Here is a 15,645-nt window from a genome sequence, read left to right as displayed (position 1 = left end):
ATACTTAAGTTAATTACAGAATAAATTATAGTTATCAATTGTCAAACTTGTTTGTAAGTAGTCCCTTTTTGTTAAAGAGCAACGGAAGGAATTGAGATATATCTGATAAACATGTCTGCTCAACAAAACGGTATTGTAACTTTATTAAAGGCTGAAAAGGAGGCTCAAGAGATTGTGAGTGAAGCTAGAAAATATAGACAAGAAAAATTAAAACAAGCTAAGATCGATGCTGCTAATGAAATAAACAATTATAAGGCTACTAAGGACAATGAATTGAAGGAATTCGAACAAAAAAACGGTAATAACGTTGCTGCTTTAGAGTCTGAAAGTGCAGAGGAAATCAAGAAGGAACTAGATGAAGTCAAGAAACTATCCAAGGAAAAAGAGGGTACCGTTGTTGACTTATTGGTTAAGGCTATTACTCAACCAGTATCTGAAATGCATGTGAACGCTGCCTAGAGTCTGTAACTCACATACTATCTGCAACATTCAGTTTTATACAAGTAAAGGTAATTAAGTAATAAATCATCAGTTATATATATATATATATATATATATAAGGAAAACTATAACATCAATAAGGTACATATATGTACTCCCTGATCTTATTAAAAAAAAGGTTGTGATGAAATACAAAATCTTATTTTATAAATAAAATATCTTATATTATTCAAGTGTCGAAAGGTAATAAATAAAAGAGCAAACCGTGACTCAGATTCACCGAATATATTGACTGCGTATATGCTTTTGTTGTAAATGCTAAAATCGTTAATAAGGTAAATATTCGATGATTTTAGGGCATATTTCGTTTCAGTTTCGTTGAGCACCATCAAGGATAATGGAGTTATTGAATTTAATATCTATTTGCCCCTACTATTAAACAGTTTATTTTAATCAAAGCATCGTTAAATGCCTTTATTGAAAGGTTGATTAACGCTTGTTTTTGATTCAACGTAACGTAGCAATTTCCTACGGATCCCAATCTAAGCAATTCACGAAATGAATGTATAAATGTAATTGCTATCATTAGATGGTTTTAATCATTGCATGATTATAATATATATATATATATATATATATATATAAAAAAGTATATTGATTTTAAATGAAGGAATGAATTTTGTATCTGATTATACAATGCAGTGGGTTTATGTTAATTAGGATAATATACAGATTTGGTTTAAAAAAAGAAAGTAGTGGTAAATTTACATTAGTCTTCAGTTTTGATAAAAGGATTTAAAGCACTGACAGTTAGACATGGTAATGCCATACCAATCTCAGCTCTTAATAGAACAGGTATTCTTTGCAATTCAGTTATTTCTTGGATATAATGTTCATTTTCTCTCCTAGAAACAGTGGTAGATAAAAAGCTTTGTAACGCACCAATTTTAGGATCATATTCTGGAAAGCTTATATGAGGTATCTTTAAGTTCATGCTTTCTAACTCTTTTTGAAAAGATGGACTAACTAAATACTCATTATTGTTATACTTATCAAATTCATTAGTGGCAATTTCTTCGGATTCGGATTTAAATTTATTCTTGATAGAATTTCTATAGGAATTGGCTTGTCTCTCATCTGCTGGAATAAATGTAGCACTATCAATTCTAGGTTGCCAGTATAATTCCAAGACCTTATTCATCGGATCAAAACGAGCTTTGATTAAAGGCAACTGATCACCGTGCACTCTCTTTTCAATACCTAGTTCTGGGATAAAAATATCAAAGGAAGATTCGTAAACCTGTAAAACGGTTGCCATTGTTAGCAATTGACCGGTAGGTTTACTCATATCATTAATAGCACTAGACAATAATAAATGAATAGCTTGTACTTGCGCATCATATGTACAATCCTTTTTGAAATTACAATATTCTGATGTAATTCTTAATGAATGAATGTCTTCCTCAAATTCATTACCACGTAATAGTGACTTCAATTGTCTGTGAACAATGTGATCAGCATATCTTCTCAGAGGAGATGTAAAATGCGTATATAGTGGGATATTAGTAATAAAGTTTTTATGCTGTTCTTTATCAACTTTTCCAGCAACATAATACTTTCCTCTTGACATTAATTTGAATAACAAAATTTCAACACCTCTTCTGGCATTTGGATCTTTAATGCTCAATATATACTTTAGTAATCCACTTGCAGATGACGTATCAATTTCGAAACCTAATTGATTGACTTTTTTTTTAAAGAATTCCATTTTCGTATCATTAGGAATTGCCTGTCTACGCAAAAAGGCTTTATCACCTAACTTGTCGTAAATCTCTTTTGCAACAATTGAATTAACACGACGTTTGATTTCTTCTATAATATTTGAAGATATACGGTTTTCAAAAATGTTTAAATCAACAAGAACCTTTTCATCATCTAAACTATTTATTAGTGGAAGCGAAACACTAACATCAGCGTCAACGTAATCGATTCTCTCACGCAAAAACTGGTTTGCAATTTGTTGAAGTTTAGCAACAGTCTTTGAGGAGCCTTGTTCAACTATATCGTTCAAGGATTCTTCAGAAATAACCATAGATGGCTTAATTGTTGTTTCACCAATCCATATAGATTCAGTTTCAAATGTTTCTGCATCTAATGTAAATACTACCGAAATGGCTAAAGAAACTTTATCCTCTTTAAAAGTTAAGAATTCATTAAACACTTTTGGTAATAAATTAACTGATTTCTGAGGTAAGAAGACACCTGTAGATCTCTTTCTAGCCCTACGATCAAGTGAAGAGTTTGGTTCGATACTCTCCGTAGCATCAACAATATGGCAACCAAATTGAAGTTTGCCTTTAATCGATTCGTTTATGTGGAAAGAAAAATCAGTAATGCTTTCTAAAGTTGAAATAGCAACAATATTTTCATTGAAGAAATTTTTCCTTGTTTCATATGTTTCATTTTTTATTTCTAATGGCTTAAAGTTCGATCTCTCCTTTGTTTTATCATTAGCATCTAAATATTCATTCGATAAGAAATTTTTATCCTTCAAAATCGATTCAATCTCAATATTTGGATCACTTAAAACACCAAGTTCGGTAATAATGACACCAAATGGGTGTAAAGAAGTAATTGGCCAACGTTTTAAAGCTGCGACAAATAATGTATCATTATAGTTTTCAGCATTTTCGACAAACTTTTTAGGTGCTAATTCAGTTGGAATGGCAATTAAAGGCACCTTTTTATCAGTAGGTTTAAACCAAACAATTTTAGGAACATGAGGTGGTTTATTATCATGTTGAGTTTGTTGAGAAGGTCTTAATAGAGCTAAAGTACCACTGAATAATTGACCAGGGATACGGTCGATAACTGCAACAACATGACCAGCATATAATGGTCTAAAGTCATCATTGATTTCTTCTTCTTCCACTAATAATAATGATTGACCTTCAACTTCGACATCATCATTCTTTTTTTGTGTTGGGCGTTGTTTCAAAGAACCTCTTCTTTTAACAGAAGATCTGCTAGGTGATATTGTTTCAGAGTCAGATCCAGCACCTGGTTTTTCTGAATCATAGCGTTTTAAATTTGGGGTATTTGGTGATAATATTGGGTAATCTTCATTCGATGCATGTAACTTGTTTGAAATGTTAATGGAAGCATCGTTATGGTAATCATCAGTACTGTCTAATGGAATGATGTCATGTTGGATACTAGCATCTTTCCTTCTCTTCTTCTCTTCCTTTTCTCTCTTTGATTCCCAAACATCATCCACAGCCAATAATTCAACTGCAACCAAATCACCTTCAAGTGCTCTGTTACGGTCTTTGGAACCACATATATAAATATCAGCATCTAAAACACCATCTGTAGTAACCCAAGCATCTGATCTATTTTTTTTATTGACTCTTAGTACACCAGTAACCAATCTGCCTTGCTTTACTAAGTCTGGAATATTTGATTGTGGAAGATAAGGAGTATAAAGTGCTTTTCTTTGACTACCATTACCGTTACCATTACCATTACCATTACCATTAACATTAGCGCTTCCGTGGGAATTATTGCTCTGGATAGAACCGTTGGATGGACGATTATTATTGTGACCTGGTTGGAATAGTGCTGGAGGTTCTAGTGCAGTAAATGAATTATAGTTATTATCCTTTGATTGTCCACTTACACTACGGAAAGGTGAATGTTGATTAGATAGTGATTGGTTATTCTGCTTATTGGAATAGCCGTTGAAATTGTTTCTCGATCTTGAACGACGATGAGAATGGGTTGGGGTTTTAATAAAATTATCTTCATCCTTTTTTGGAGATTCTTTTTTTGTATTTATTTTAATTGAAGGTGGAAATTTGAAACTTTGTTGACCCAAATGTTTTTCTGGAGATTGAGGAAATTTGAAACTAGGTGGAGGATCTAAGGATAAATTAGATGAAGTTTGAATATTTAAAGTGTCTTCATTACCATGTCTCTTAGCTTGTTCCTCTGCCGCATATTTTTTTGCTTCATCAATGACCAAAGATTGCCTTCTATTATGGCCATACGCACTTGATTGAGAACCTGTTTTCTTGTGCATGTAACCCAAACTATTTCTATCATCAGAATCTTGAATATTAATCTTTGGAGGAGAAAAGGGATTATTGTTATTAGAATGTTCAGAATAATTTCTTGAATGGAAGTTATTATTATAATGATTGTTGTTTTTATTGTGGTGGATTGGGGAACCTCTGTAATTAGTATGGTTATTGGTATTATTTTGACTTTGATTATGTTTTTGGACATCTTCTAAAGATAATTGCTCGATCATTAAATCAGTCAACTCACTTTGACTCCTTCTGTGAGCTACGTGGATCTGTTTTGGACCATTTTTATTTCCTGTAGCTGAAATGTAATAGCTCTTATTATTAGAACCAGCATTGGACATTATTTATCTTTGATGTTAGGATTCCACAACCACTGATAAAATTGTATATCAATAGAATTTGAATGTATAGTTTTTCAGCAGGTAAATGAGTGTAAAAAATAACCTAAATAGATGTTGTTCAATTGAGCATAAATATAGAAAACAAGTATGATTGTTCTTCTATATTGTAAGGAATGGAATGAAATGAAAGTATTTTTTTTAGTAAAATCTCTGCCAAACTAAACAGCTATTCAAAATCAAAACTCTGGATACTGGTAGCTCTACTCTTTTAAAATTAATAGCAACAACAAGTAAAGGTAACAATTTATCAGTGCTATAATTTAGATAACGATTTAAGGTAATTTAGTTATTACTTACTTAATATGAATAATTTAAACTTACGTTACGATTATTTTTACTGTTATCGTTTATAATTTTAATGAAGGAGAGAGAGTTCAATATTTGAAGTTGCATATATTTTTCATGATCTCGAAGCATTTTGAAAAAAGTGAAAAATTCTTGAGACACAGGCGCACCGTACAACATAGAAACATAGACACTATCTACTTGTAAAATGGATGATACCAACCCATTATTTAATTACGAATAAATAACTTAAAGAATTTCAAAGGGATCCTTGTGATGTCCTGAATAAGATATTATTCTATTAGACGAATGTCTTCATAAGGAGCTAGATAATTGAAAGAGAAAAGCAGTTGTCGAGGTAACTAATTAGTTGATTTATTAAGAAACTTTCGAATTATATATATGTGTGTGTGTGTATGTGCGTGTGCGAATGTGCATGTATTCAAATAAGTAACTATTATATTAGTCTGTTCGTCGAAGTTCCTTTTTCAGAAAGAAACATACAAAAAGGTTGAAGATGTGTACTAATATGTTAACACATTTTGTTTCGTGCTTCAGAAAACTGAGTTTAATCATAGTTAGAAGGATATTTATGGTTTGTTAATTCTAAGAAGTTTTCCTTAATGTTTCTTATACTAGTAAATCTATTTAAGATGTTACCACTACCAGATTTATCGTTAGTACCACTCATTCTTGCGCCTCCAAACCACTGTTGAGCGACCACTGCACCAGTGCACTTATCATTGACATAAAAGTTACCTGCGCCGTATCTCAATGCATCGGTTGCTGTTTTAATTGTTTCACGATCACGGGCAAATACTGCACCTGTGAGACCATATTGACTAGTTTGGTCAATAATCTCACATATCTTATTGAATTCAGCATCTGGGTACTCAAAATAAGTTAAAATTGGGCCAAAAAATTCTTTAGACATGTATTCATGGTTTGGATTTGTAGTTTTAATTAATGTTGGTTGTATGAACCAACCTTTTGAGTTGTCATATTTTCCACCATATATAATCTCCAATTCTGGATCAGTTTTAGCATCTTCTAAGACAGCTGCTAATTTGTTAAAACTTTGTTGGTTGATCACAGGGCCAATGAAACTATGTAGATCACCGCCACTAAGTGGACCGGCAGAAGTGTTTGTTGGCGTCATTTTACTGTGTTCAGATGTCATCGTTCCAACGAAATCTTTTATAAATTCCTTGCTTTTAGATTCAGGGATATACAATCTTGAAGTTGCGGAGCATTTTTGGCCTTGAAACTCATATGCACCTCTGATTGTTGATAAAACAGAATGTGGAATATTAGCACTTTTATGAATTAAATGGAAGTTTTTACCACCGGTTTCACCGACAATGCGTGGGTAGTCTTTGTAAACTCCATTAACTAAATTACTTTGAATTTTTCCATATAAAGATTTAAACACATCAGTTGAACCTGTGAAATGTAAGGAATTGAATGCTCTATCATTCACTATTAGTTCGGTGACTTTAACTGGATCACCAGGTAAAAAATTAATAACACCCTTTGGTAAGCCAGCTTCTTCCAATACTGTCATTAGCAAGTAATTAGATAAGGTTGCACTTTGAGATGGTTTCCATATAACAGTGTTTCCCATAAGTGCAGGCGCCCCGACCAAATTAGCAGCAATAGCTGTAAAATTAAATGGTGAAACTGCATATACAAAACCTTCCAACGGTCTGTATTCGACTTTGTTCCAAACACCAGCGGTTGATTCCAGAGGTTGTTGTGAATACAAGTCATTGGCATACTTGACATTAAATCTAAAGAAATCTGATAATTCAGTAATACAATCGATTTCTGCTTGGTAAACATTTTTCCCTTGACCTAACATCGTTGCAGCTAACATATCATACCTATATTTCGTCGTAATCAAATCAGCAGCTTTTAAAAACACAGAAGCTCTATCAAAAAAAGAGAAGTTTTCCCATTCAACCTTTGCATTTTTAGTAGCTGCGATAGCATCTAAGACATCAGTCTCTGTTGCTTGTGTGACATTTGCTAATATAGTGCCGTGGTCAGCAGGATTAGGTTGTTTATAATATGATCTTTTTTTACCCTTAGATTCATCGTAATATCTTCTCTCACCATTAATTACCAAAGGGATATCGATTGATGAACTTTTAAATTTCATAATTGAGGATCTTAATAAATCCCAATCTTTTACATCAGCTGCACCAAAATTCTTAATCGGTTCATTTGTTATTTGTTTTGGTATCGAATAGTTACCGAATTTTCTGATTAGCAAGTATGGCTTTGTGGTTAAAGTAGTTCTTAACATTATGTTTAATACCCTTCTGATATGATGGTAAATTAATTATAATAATATGCATATAACATAATATACTAGAAAACATGTAAATTTAAAACGTTCTCAATCTATTTTCCATGTAGTGGCCCTTTATATATTAAGATGACTAGTCATAATTAAATTCGGGGTCAATTTTTACAGTACGTTTATCTCGGGAATGGGATCCCGATGGTATTTCACAATATTGATAATAAAGAAACGATAACATTGCTGTATATAAATATAAAGATAATGAATTTAAGTTGTTATAAGATAATGTACAATTAAAAATTACCATTCTCGAAGGAGTGAATTTCAGATTGATTTAATATGCAGTTATAATACACTATATGTGTACTATACGATAATGATGAAGTTGTATATATATATATGTATATATAATTTTTTTAGTTTCTCAACTGTAACTAATTTTTGATAATGCAGTTTCATTTGGATGTTTAGTCATTTGAGAATCAGAATGCGAGTTGTTTGCCAACGGTTCCCTTTGTTTATCACCGGTTGGCTGTTGACTTTGTTTATTTAAACCGTAATAAGACTTTGCTCTTGCAAAACCAAATAAAAAATTAGTAGCAAATGTCCAGGTTAAAAAGGATAATATTATTATCATAATAGCTTTCCAACCTATAGGTTCGATGAAGGCGTTGATAGCTTCACCTAGGAATGACATGGTTAAAGTTGTCCTAGTGGAAAATAGCATATCATTATCTCTATTCATACAATGAAACCATTTTTCACATTCTTCATATAATGCAGGAAGCCTTTTATTGTTATCTTGGCATCTATTTATCGTAAAATTATGTCTGCAACTAAATGATTCTTTCACTAATTCGATTTTCTTTATATTCCAAATCGATTTTATATCTTTACCAATCGTGTGTAAAGTTAAAAATAATAACAACGCCAACGCCATATAAGTAATAAAGTTTATAATTAATTGTAAAATTGTCATTATGTTATAACTTACTCTGGAGACTGGATGAGAATAAATTGACCAAGGAGACGGTAGCCGGAGTACTAAATCCTTTTGGGGTTGTTTAACATTATTAGAATGGACAGTATTGTAATATTGATCATGCATCGACAACACTCTTTGATTGTTTTTGTTTGTATTGTCAGTATATCCATCATTATAGTAGTTGTGATAATTTATCATAATATTTATTGGTTCCTTCCCAGACCTCTTACGTAATTCTGTTTGCAAATCTTGCAGATATGTGCTAGTAGTTGCTTCATTTTTCTCATCAACTGGCTCTTCGATTGTATAAATTTGCTCAGGGTTCTCGTTATTTACATATTCACCGCCAGTACTCATTGAAGTAGCAGCTGCTATTCCTAAACTTGTGGGTGAGAGTAGGCTCTTTATGAAATTAGTGTTATCATTGTTGTTTTGATTTTCTTCATCGGAGACCACCATATTTTCACCACCATTAAAGCTCTTCACCGACAATATCTCATCAACAGGTATTGATGAAACACTTTTCAAAGTATTAGTACTTTCAATATCATTCACACTCATTGCATCTATATCCATGGCACTGATATCCTCTGTCTTCTCAACTAGAGACAATTTCGATAAATCAAGAAGAGCCTCATCGTTGGTTCCTACGTTTTGATCTTGCAATGACAATTGACTGAAAAGATCCATCTCGAGACTCCCGTCACTCTACGCGCAGTACGTAGCTAATATAATTAATTGCTATAGACTATATAGAAATATCTATGTATATTAGTAGAAGATATACTCTTTATAACGAGTTCAGTCATGGTAAGCTTACATTAAACTAAAATACAACTTGTATAGTTATAGTATAGTAGTCTCAAAGTTTACAAACAGCGATGAGTTAGTTTTCCAAAATCATTATTGAATCTACTAATTTTATCCGGGTAATGAATACATTGCCAAAACTTTAACATCATTCAAGTAAGAACACACGTTTTACAATATCTGCAGTAGATTCGCTATTATATTTATATATATGTCAAGTGCATTTACAACGTTGTAAAGTATATCGTACAAGCTGGAAGAAGCTGACGACAGCGCAGAATAGTACTGACAATTTTGTTACCAAAATAAGGATTTGTGTCAATATAGCTTGCAGCAAATCAGCTTCTGTTCTCATGACAGTTAGACGAGCTATGTTTTTTTGTCATTATACTAAGCAGGACGATTAAACAAACAAAGAATAATGAATTGTTTCCTAGAAAAGGACAAAAGATGGTGGAAATGTGTACATATCTCTCTTGACCAACTAATCCACGGAAGCAAAGAGTAAATAAAAACAATACAATATCAAAAAGCATGTATGTTGTTTGTTCATATAGTTGGACAGACATGAGATATTCTTACCAATATCACCTAATATTACTAAAGTCACTGTAAAATTTAATAAAAACGCTCATTGAAATCTGAGTTATATAATACCTATAAAACCAATGCACATTTGTTATATATCTCTCGTAAAATAAAATAAAAAATATTGATTGATGCATGTCATTGATTGTTAGGCTTCGAATAAAAAATTTCCTTTGCTAACAAAGGACGAGGGTTCAGCTTGTCTCTCTTCATGATGATGATGATGCATTGGAATTTCGATTTTCTTCTTGCCATTTTCTTTGCATTGAAATGAAGTGAAAAAAGATACGAAACTTTAAAATATAAAACTACAAACTATAGGCTTTGTTCTTACAAAACTAGTAGTAGAACAACATAACAACTAAAAGTAATTACGAGTATGCAATGCAGATTTTACATTTCGTGATCCCTTCATTTTTTCTCTTTCAGGATATTCATGTTCTTCACTTCATGGCATATAATATAATAGCTCTTTTCGCTTTCGTTTTTGCTAGTCTTTCCTACTCTTTCCTAACTGTCAAAACATTACAACTTGACAAGGAAAATATTGTTAAACGACAGATATAGGACAGAGGAAACAGAAGAATAAAAAGAAAGGAACAATGATTATTGACTACCAACCAGGATACACGAGTAGTAGTGCTCAGTAAGAAACAGTATCAGACTAGTGTCAAACAAAAGTCCTTGAGTAAAATAACAAGCTTCTTATGGTCATCTCTGTTCAATGTGAAGAAATTTCGCTCTGCTTTCTTTACTGGTCGATGCTTCTTTGACAATGCAATGTTAGTAGTAGAGATAAGAGAGCAAAAGTTGGAATACGAAAAAATTTTCAGCTGTTACAAGATTCTAGTTTCCTATACAGCTATCTTGGTAATTGTAATTATAATTGCAATCGCTAAATGCATTACAGAGTTCATACATTTTGCTCTACAATATGAAAGAAATAAACGATACTAGTTTACGCAGGTCTCAAGCTCGATCAAATGTGAAAAATGTTTCTTACACGGTAAATTTTGCTTTGGTCTTCATGTTTATTAATCTTAATAATGCTATATAGCTTTCCATTTACATTATCAAATAATTATATGTATATATAAATGTTACGTTTTGGCATATTTTTCTTTGGATTGGTATTATTCTTGCATCTTGTTTTTAAATTTTAGCTAGACTTTGTTTAATGTGTCTGTTTTGGTTCTTAGGATTAGTTGATTCTCGATGTACTAAAACACTATTGCATCGTTAATTTATATCAATGAATAGTACAGTCTCTGAAAAATTAGCACAGTTAACTCCATATGGGTATTTACACTCAAAGGTTGCTCCAACCGTCACCTTAACTTCTAAAGAGAACTGGTTTGATTTTGCCACCGATGGCCAATTAGCTTTGTTTTTACCAGTTATTGCTTATTGGACGGTTTCTGGATTTTATCATATTTTAGATGTCTACAATTTAGCTGAAAAGTATAGAATCCATCCCCCAGAAGAAATTACCTCTAGAAATAAAGTTGGTAGGTTTGAAGTTCTATACACTGTCCTATTCCAACACTTAATCCAAGTTATTGTAGCTTACGCTTTCTTACAACTAGAACCTGCTCAAACTACTGGTTTTGAAATGAATTCCATGTGGAAATGGAGACAAGCTCTCCCTTTCTGGGTACCAGATGTTGCTATCTACTACGGTTACTCGTATGCTTTTCCTTTTGCTAAGATCTTCACCGGCTTCGTTATCATCGACACATGGCAATACTGGTTGCATAGATTGATGCACGTTAACTCTACTTTATACAAGAGATACCATTCTGTCCATCACAGATTATATGTTCCATACGCTTACGGTGCTTTGTACAACGCTCCAACTGAAGGTTTCCTATTGGATACTTTGGGAACTGGTATTGCTATGATGATTACTCAACTGAATCACAAAGAACAAGTGATCTTGTTTACTTTTGCTACTTTGAAGACAGTTGACGACCACTGTGGTTTCACGTTGCCATTCGACCCATTCCCAATGATCTTCCCAAACAACACCATCTATCATGACATCCATCACCAAAATTGGGGTATCAAGTACAACTATGGTCAACCGTTCTTTACTTTCTGGGACACTTTATTCAGTACCGACTATAAAGGTATTGATTCCTACAAAGAAAAGCAAAAGCAAATTACTTTAGAGAAATACAAGGAGTTTTTGAAAGAAAGAAAGCAAAAGAAGAACTAGTCTTCCAAGTGCTTAGCTTTTTTTTATTACTGATTTGATGTCTTCTATGATATGTTATGAAAAGAAACACCTTATGTTAAAAAAAAATGAAACTCGTCTTATAGAATCTTAACTATGTTTTTTAAATTTAAATCTTATTATTTATGTCTATTTTCTATTTATTTTCACTTCAAATAGTCACTATGTATATGTTAAATGCAAAAAAATAAACTGTCAATTTTGAACAAATTAGTAATGAACTTATTAAAACACTAGTGGTTCATATGTATGTATAAGATCTATTATATATGTATATGTATGGATGGCTGTGTAAATTTGGATTTATTCACTGTGTCTGGTTGTCAAAATCGAATATTGCAAAAACATTCGGTAGATATCGGGATAATTGTGTGAAATCCACACAATATCATGTGAAAAATGCAGTTTGTCTAATGTAAATGTATGAATAAGTCGATGGCAAAGCTCAATTATAACAATAAATTGTACTTATTTGAGATTTTTGGAATCAATGTTAAACTTTTGTTTGTCGCTAAAGTTTTCAATAGTTTCCTTATTGGATAGTCCATTTCAACGTTGTTTTTATTTAACAAGTTTTCTAGTAATTTAATCCTGTCATTTATATCACTAACATTCTGTATATCGTCCAATTTTTGACACAGTCTAATATCATTTTGAATTAGTTTAGCTAGCTGAGTTAACTCTAAAGCGACCTTATCGGTAGTTGATTTCTTAATGGCAGATTTATACAAAGCGGTAGCGTAAGTCCCATCTAATCCGAACTGTCTTGTTGTGATTGCAGTCGGATTATAAGATCGACTAGTGGTGGTTGAGATCCCCCGTAACAGAGGAAATCTAACGAATGATCTATTTAGTAATAATGAACGAGAAGATGATAGCATGTGTGTGTATAGTATTTGTGTGTATGGTTGATTATCCTTACAGCAAATAAAGTAAAATAAACCAAGAACAGAATTTTAATACGCCGACCACATACACATATATATATATATATATTAATTTTATCAACGAAATCAATCAATAGGAAAATTTCGAAATAAATTGAATTAGTAATTCAGAACAACATTAGCAACAGGAACGTATCACTTACTACCAGTAAAGAAATACGTCATAGTTTTGGCTAATCAAGAAACCTGATTGTTTATCAACGAAGAGGAAACTTACGGAATTGCTTTCGAAAGATGCTGCTTGCACTGGCGATTCTGGTCAAGCAGTAAAAACTTTTTATATCGCCGGTGGTGATACTGCTACTGAGGCAGCATTCTAAAACGACCAAATTCAAGCCTTTGCTCTAATGAAATTATATATTCCATTAGAACGAAATTGCAACCGAGATAGAAGCCACAAGGAAACTAAGGTCTGTTTCCGCATATAATACCGACCGTTACACCACTAGGAGCACTACTACTATCACCAGTATCGCATCTGCAAATGTGTAGATATATATATATCTACACATGCGGCTTTGCAACATCGGTTAACAACAACGAGAATAGCAACTAACAGCTCGATAACAAAATGTTCACCCGCAAACATGGTACTTTGCCAGCTTAGTGCACTGCTGCAAACACTCCTCTCGCACTGCTCCCGAGGGCCCCTCTCAATCGCTGATGCATTGTCCGGGCGGGGCTCCAACTGAAACAGAAAACTTTTCGGAGAGAGGCCGTGAGCGGGGAGCGTGTCGTGAGAGGTGACTTGGTTTTCGTTTCACAGCCGCGAGGGCGGCTGTTGTGTCTGTGTATAGCACCGATCAACGGCTGTCTCCCAGTATGGTGCAGTCCCCATTGCAACGAATGGTTGGCAGTGCTTCTGGCTCTTTCCACGGAATAAGAGTTTCGAAATATTGCTTATCGTGTGTATGATATAACAGTACTTATAACTATCTATAAACATATACATAAATGTGGCTTTTATTGGGATTATTCTATTGTCCTATCCGTGTCGTTTGGTGGCAATGCAATGTTGTCTCTTTGTGCGACGTACTCGCTGTCAACGTATCCTAATGCATCTTCGATCTCGCTGCTTTGTAGTCCCATGATCTTGACCAGCTCATCGCTGGAGTAGTTACATCTTGCTCTACCGAATACGATAGGTGTGAAATCCGGGTCCATCTCTCCAGATGCCAAGCGCTTACCCATCTTCAATTCGACACACTCAAACTCGTGGAATGTGCCCTCGACTCCAATCACACCAGCTGGGAACAGTCCTGCCTTGTTCTTCCGGGTAAGCGCGCTGTGTGCGCCTTGGTCTATGATAACAGAACCTTTCGTCATCAAACCATGCAATATCCAGAACTCTCTATTCTTCAAATGATGTTGGTTATCATTGGCGATGAACTTGGTATGCAGTGGAACGCCCATCTCCTTCAGTTTTTTCAGCTCCTTCACTTGCAAGTCTAGTAGATCGATATCGCCGAATCTTTCTTTCTTATCCTCCTCATCCAGATTCAAATCAAGACTTCGGATGTAATGCACAATGGAACAGATATTCTTAGGTCTATCACTTTTCATGATTATCGTGTGCACACCCGCGTTCGTGGCTAGGTTGGCGGCGGTTATCTTGGTCTCCATACCGCCTGTTCCGACACTGGACCCGGACCCTGAAGACGTATCAACGCCCGGCAAACCTTCAGAAATGTTTGGGATGATTAGTAATGGCTTGGCATCAGGGTTCTCCTTAGGGTTGGCAGTGTACAGGCAGTCGACGTCCGTTAGCAGAAATAAGTAGTTGGCATCCACTGCACCGGCCGTGATCGCACTCAATGTGTCGTTATCACCGAACTGGATCTCATTGGTGGATAAAGTGTCGTTTTCATTTACAATTGGAATGACATCCATATTTAATAGTTCATTTAATGTGTTTTGCGCATTCTTATATTGAGGCCAGTTAGATATGTCGTTTCTGGTTAACAGCACCTGGGCTATTCTTTGGTTGAAATGCGAAAACAACAGGTCCCATCTAGCAATTAGTCTGCCTTGACCGACAGCAGCAAGAGCTTGCTTCCCAGCTAGATGTTTTGGCTTCTTGTCCATCTTCATGGTTCTTAGACCAACTGCAATACTGCCACTGGAGACAATGACAATTCTATGTCCCTCCCTTCTTAATTTCACAACAGTTTCAACTAGTAAGGACATCAACGCTAATTTTGGTTCTTTAGTCTCCTCATCGACCAACGATGAAGAACCCATCTTAATAACAATAGTATAATTTGTTGTCATGGTGCACCGGATGTTGTGTAGTTTATGGTTTGTATAAAAAATAACGAATGAATCAATATTGGTTAAACTGATTCAGTGATAAAAATAAAATGTACGTAAGGAATTAATAGTGAAAATCAATTAACTTTTTATGAGGATAGTACAGATTGTATCTCAAAGCCCTTCGATAAGTGTATCAATGAATAGCTCTAGAATTGTCTCTCTTGAAAGAAACAATAAAATTCATATATCTAAATAAGTATAATAATATATTTAACATATAAATAATTGATCAACTGATTACGA

General features: G+C 33.8%; 7 protein-coding genes across 7 annotated transcripts; 2 read left to right on the top strand and 5 right to left on the bottom strand.

Moving 5' to 3' along the window:
- Positions 1 to 111: 111 nt before the first annotated feature.
- On the top strand, positions 112 to 459 carry VMA10 (H(+)-transporting V1 sector ATPase subunit G; the record flags this gene model as incomplete). Its single annotated transcript, XM_003685620.1, has 1 exon — positions 112 to 459. One exon carries the CDS (start codon positions 112 to 114, stop codon positions 457 to 459), a length of 348 nt encoding a protein of 115 aa, XP_003685668.1.
- Positions 460 to 1,210: 751 nt separating this feature from the next.
- Positions 1,211 to 4,870, bottom strand: TPHA0E01380 (uncharacterized protein; the record flags this gene model as incomplete). The annotated part of the gene is made up of 1 exon (XM_003685619.1): positions 1,211 to 4,870. The coding sequence occupies one exon, from the start codon at positions 4,868 to 4,870 to the stop codon at positions 1,211 to 1,213; it is 3,660 nt and encodes a 1,219-aa protein (XP_003685667.1).
- Positions 4,871 to 5,783: 913 nt separating this feature from the next.
- Positions 5,784 to 7,523, bottom strand: PUT2 (1-pyrroline-5-carboxylate dehydrogenase; the record flags this gene model as incomplete). The annotated part of the gene is made up of 1 exon (XM_003685618.1): positions 5,784 to 7,523. The coding sequence occupies one exon, from the start codon at positions 7,521 to 7,523 to the stop codon at positions 5,784 to 5,786; it is 1,740 nt and encodes a 579-aa protein (XP_003685666.1).
- Positions 7,524 to 7,947: 424 nt separating this feature from the next.
- Positions 7,948 to 9,198, bottom strand: TPHA0E01360 (Brr6/Brl1 family protein; the record flags this gene model as incomplete). Its single annotated transcript, XM_003685617.1, has 1 exon — positions 7,948 to 9,198. The coding sequence occupies one exon, from the start codon at positions 9,196 to 9,198 to the stop codon at positions 7,948 to 7,950; it is 1,251 nt and encodes a 416-aa protein (XP_003685665.1).
- Positions 9,199 to 11,158: 1,960 nt separating this feature from the next.
- Positions 11,159 to 12,124, top strand: SUR2 (sphingosine hydroxylase; the record flags this gene model as incomplete). The annotated part of the gene is made up of 1 exon (XM_003685616.1): positions 11,159 to 12,124. The coding sequence occupies one exon, from the start codon at positions 11,159 to 11,161 to the stop codon at positions 12,122 to 12,124; it is 966 nt and encodes a 321-aa protein (XP_003685664.1).
- A 467-nt stretch (positions 12,125 to 12,591) lies between these two features.
- TPHA0E01340 (uncharacterized protein) lies at positions 12,592 to 13,023 on the bottom strand (the record flags this gene model as incomplete). Its single annotated transcript, XM_003685615.1, has 1 exon — positions 12,592 to 13,023. One exon carries the CDS (start codon positions 13,021 to 13,023, stop codon positions 12,592 to 12,594), a length of 432 nt encoding a protein of 143 aa, XP_003685663.1.
- A 1,038-nt stretch (positions 13,024 to 14,061) lies between these two features.
- Positions 14,062 to 15,360, bottom strand: PRO1 (glutamate 5-kinase; the record flags this gene model as incomplete). The annotated part of the gene is made up of 1 exon (XM_003685614.1): positions 14,062 to 15,360. One exon carries the CDS (start codon positions 15,358 to 15,360, stop codon positions 14,062 to 14,064), a length of 1,299 nt encoding a protein of 432 aa, XP_003685662.1.
- Positions 15,361 to 15,645: the final 285 nt, after the last annotated feature.

This window comes from Tetrapisispora phaffii, chromosome 5, assembly GCF_000236905.1.
Source record: "Tetrapisispora phaffii CBS 4417 chromosome 5, complete genome".
Taxonomy (NCBI): Eukaryota; Fungi; Ascomycota; class Saccharomycetes; order Saccharomycetales; family Saccharomycetaceae; genus Tetrapisispora; species Tetrapisispora phaffii.
This window is presented reverse-complemented; position numbering and strand designations above follow the sequence as displayed.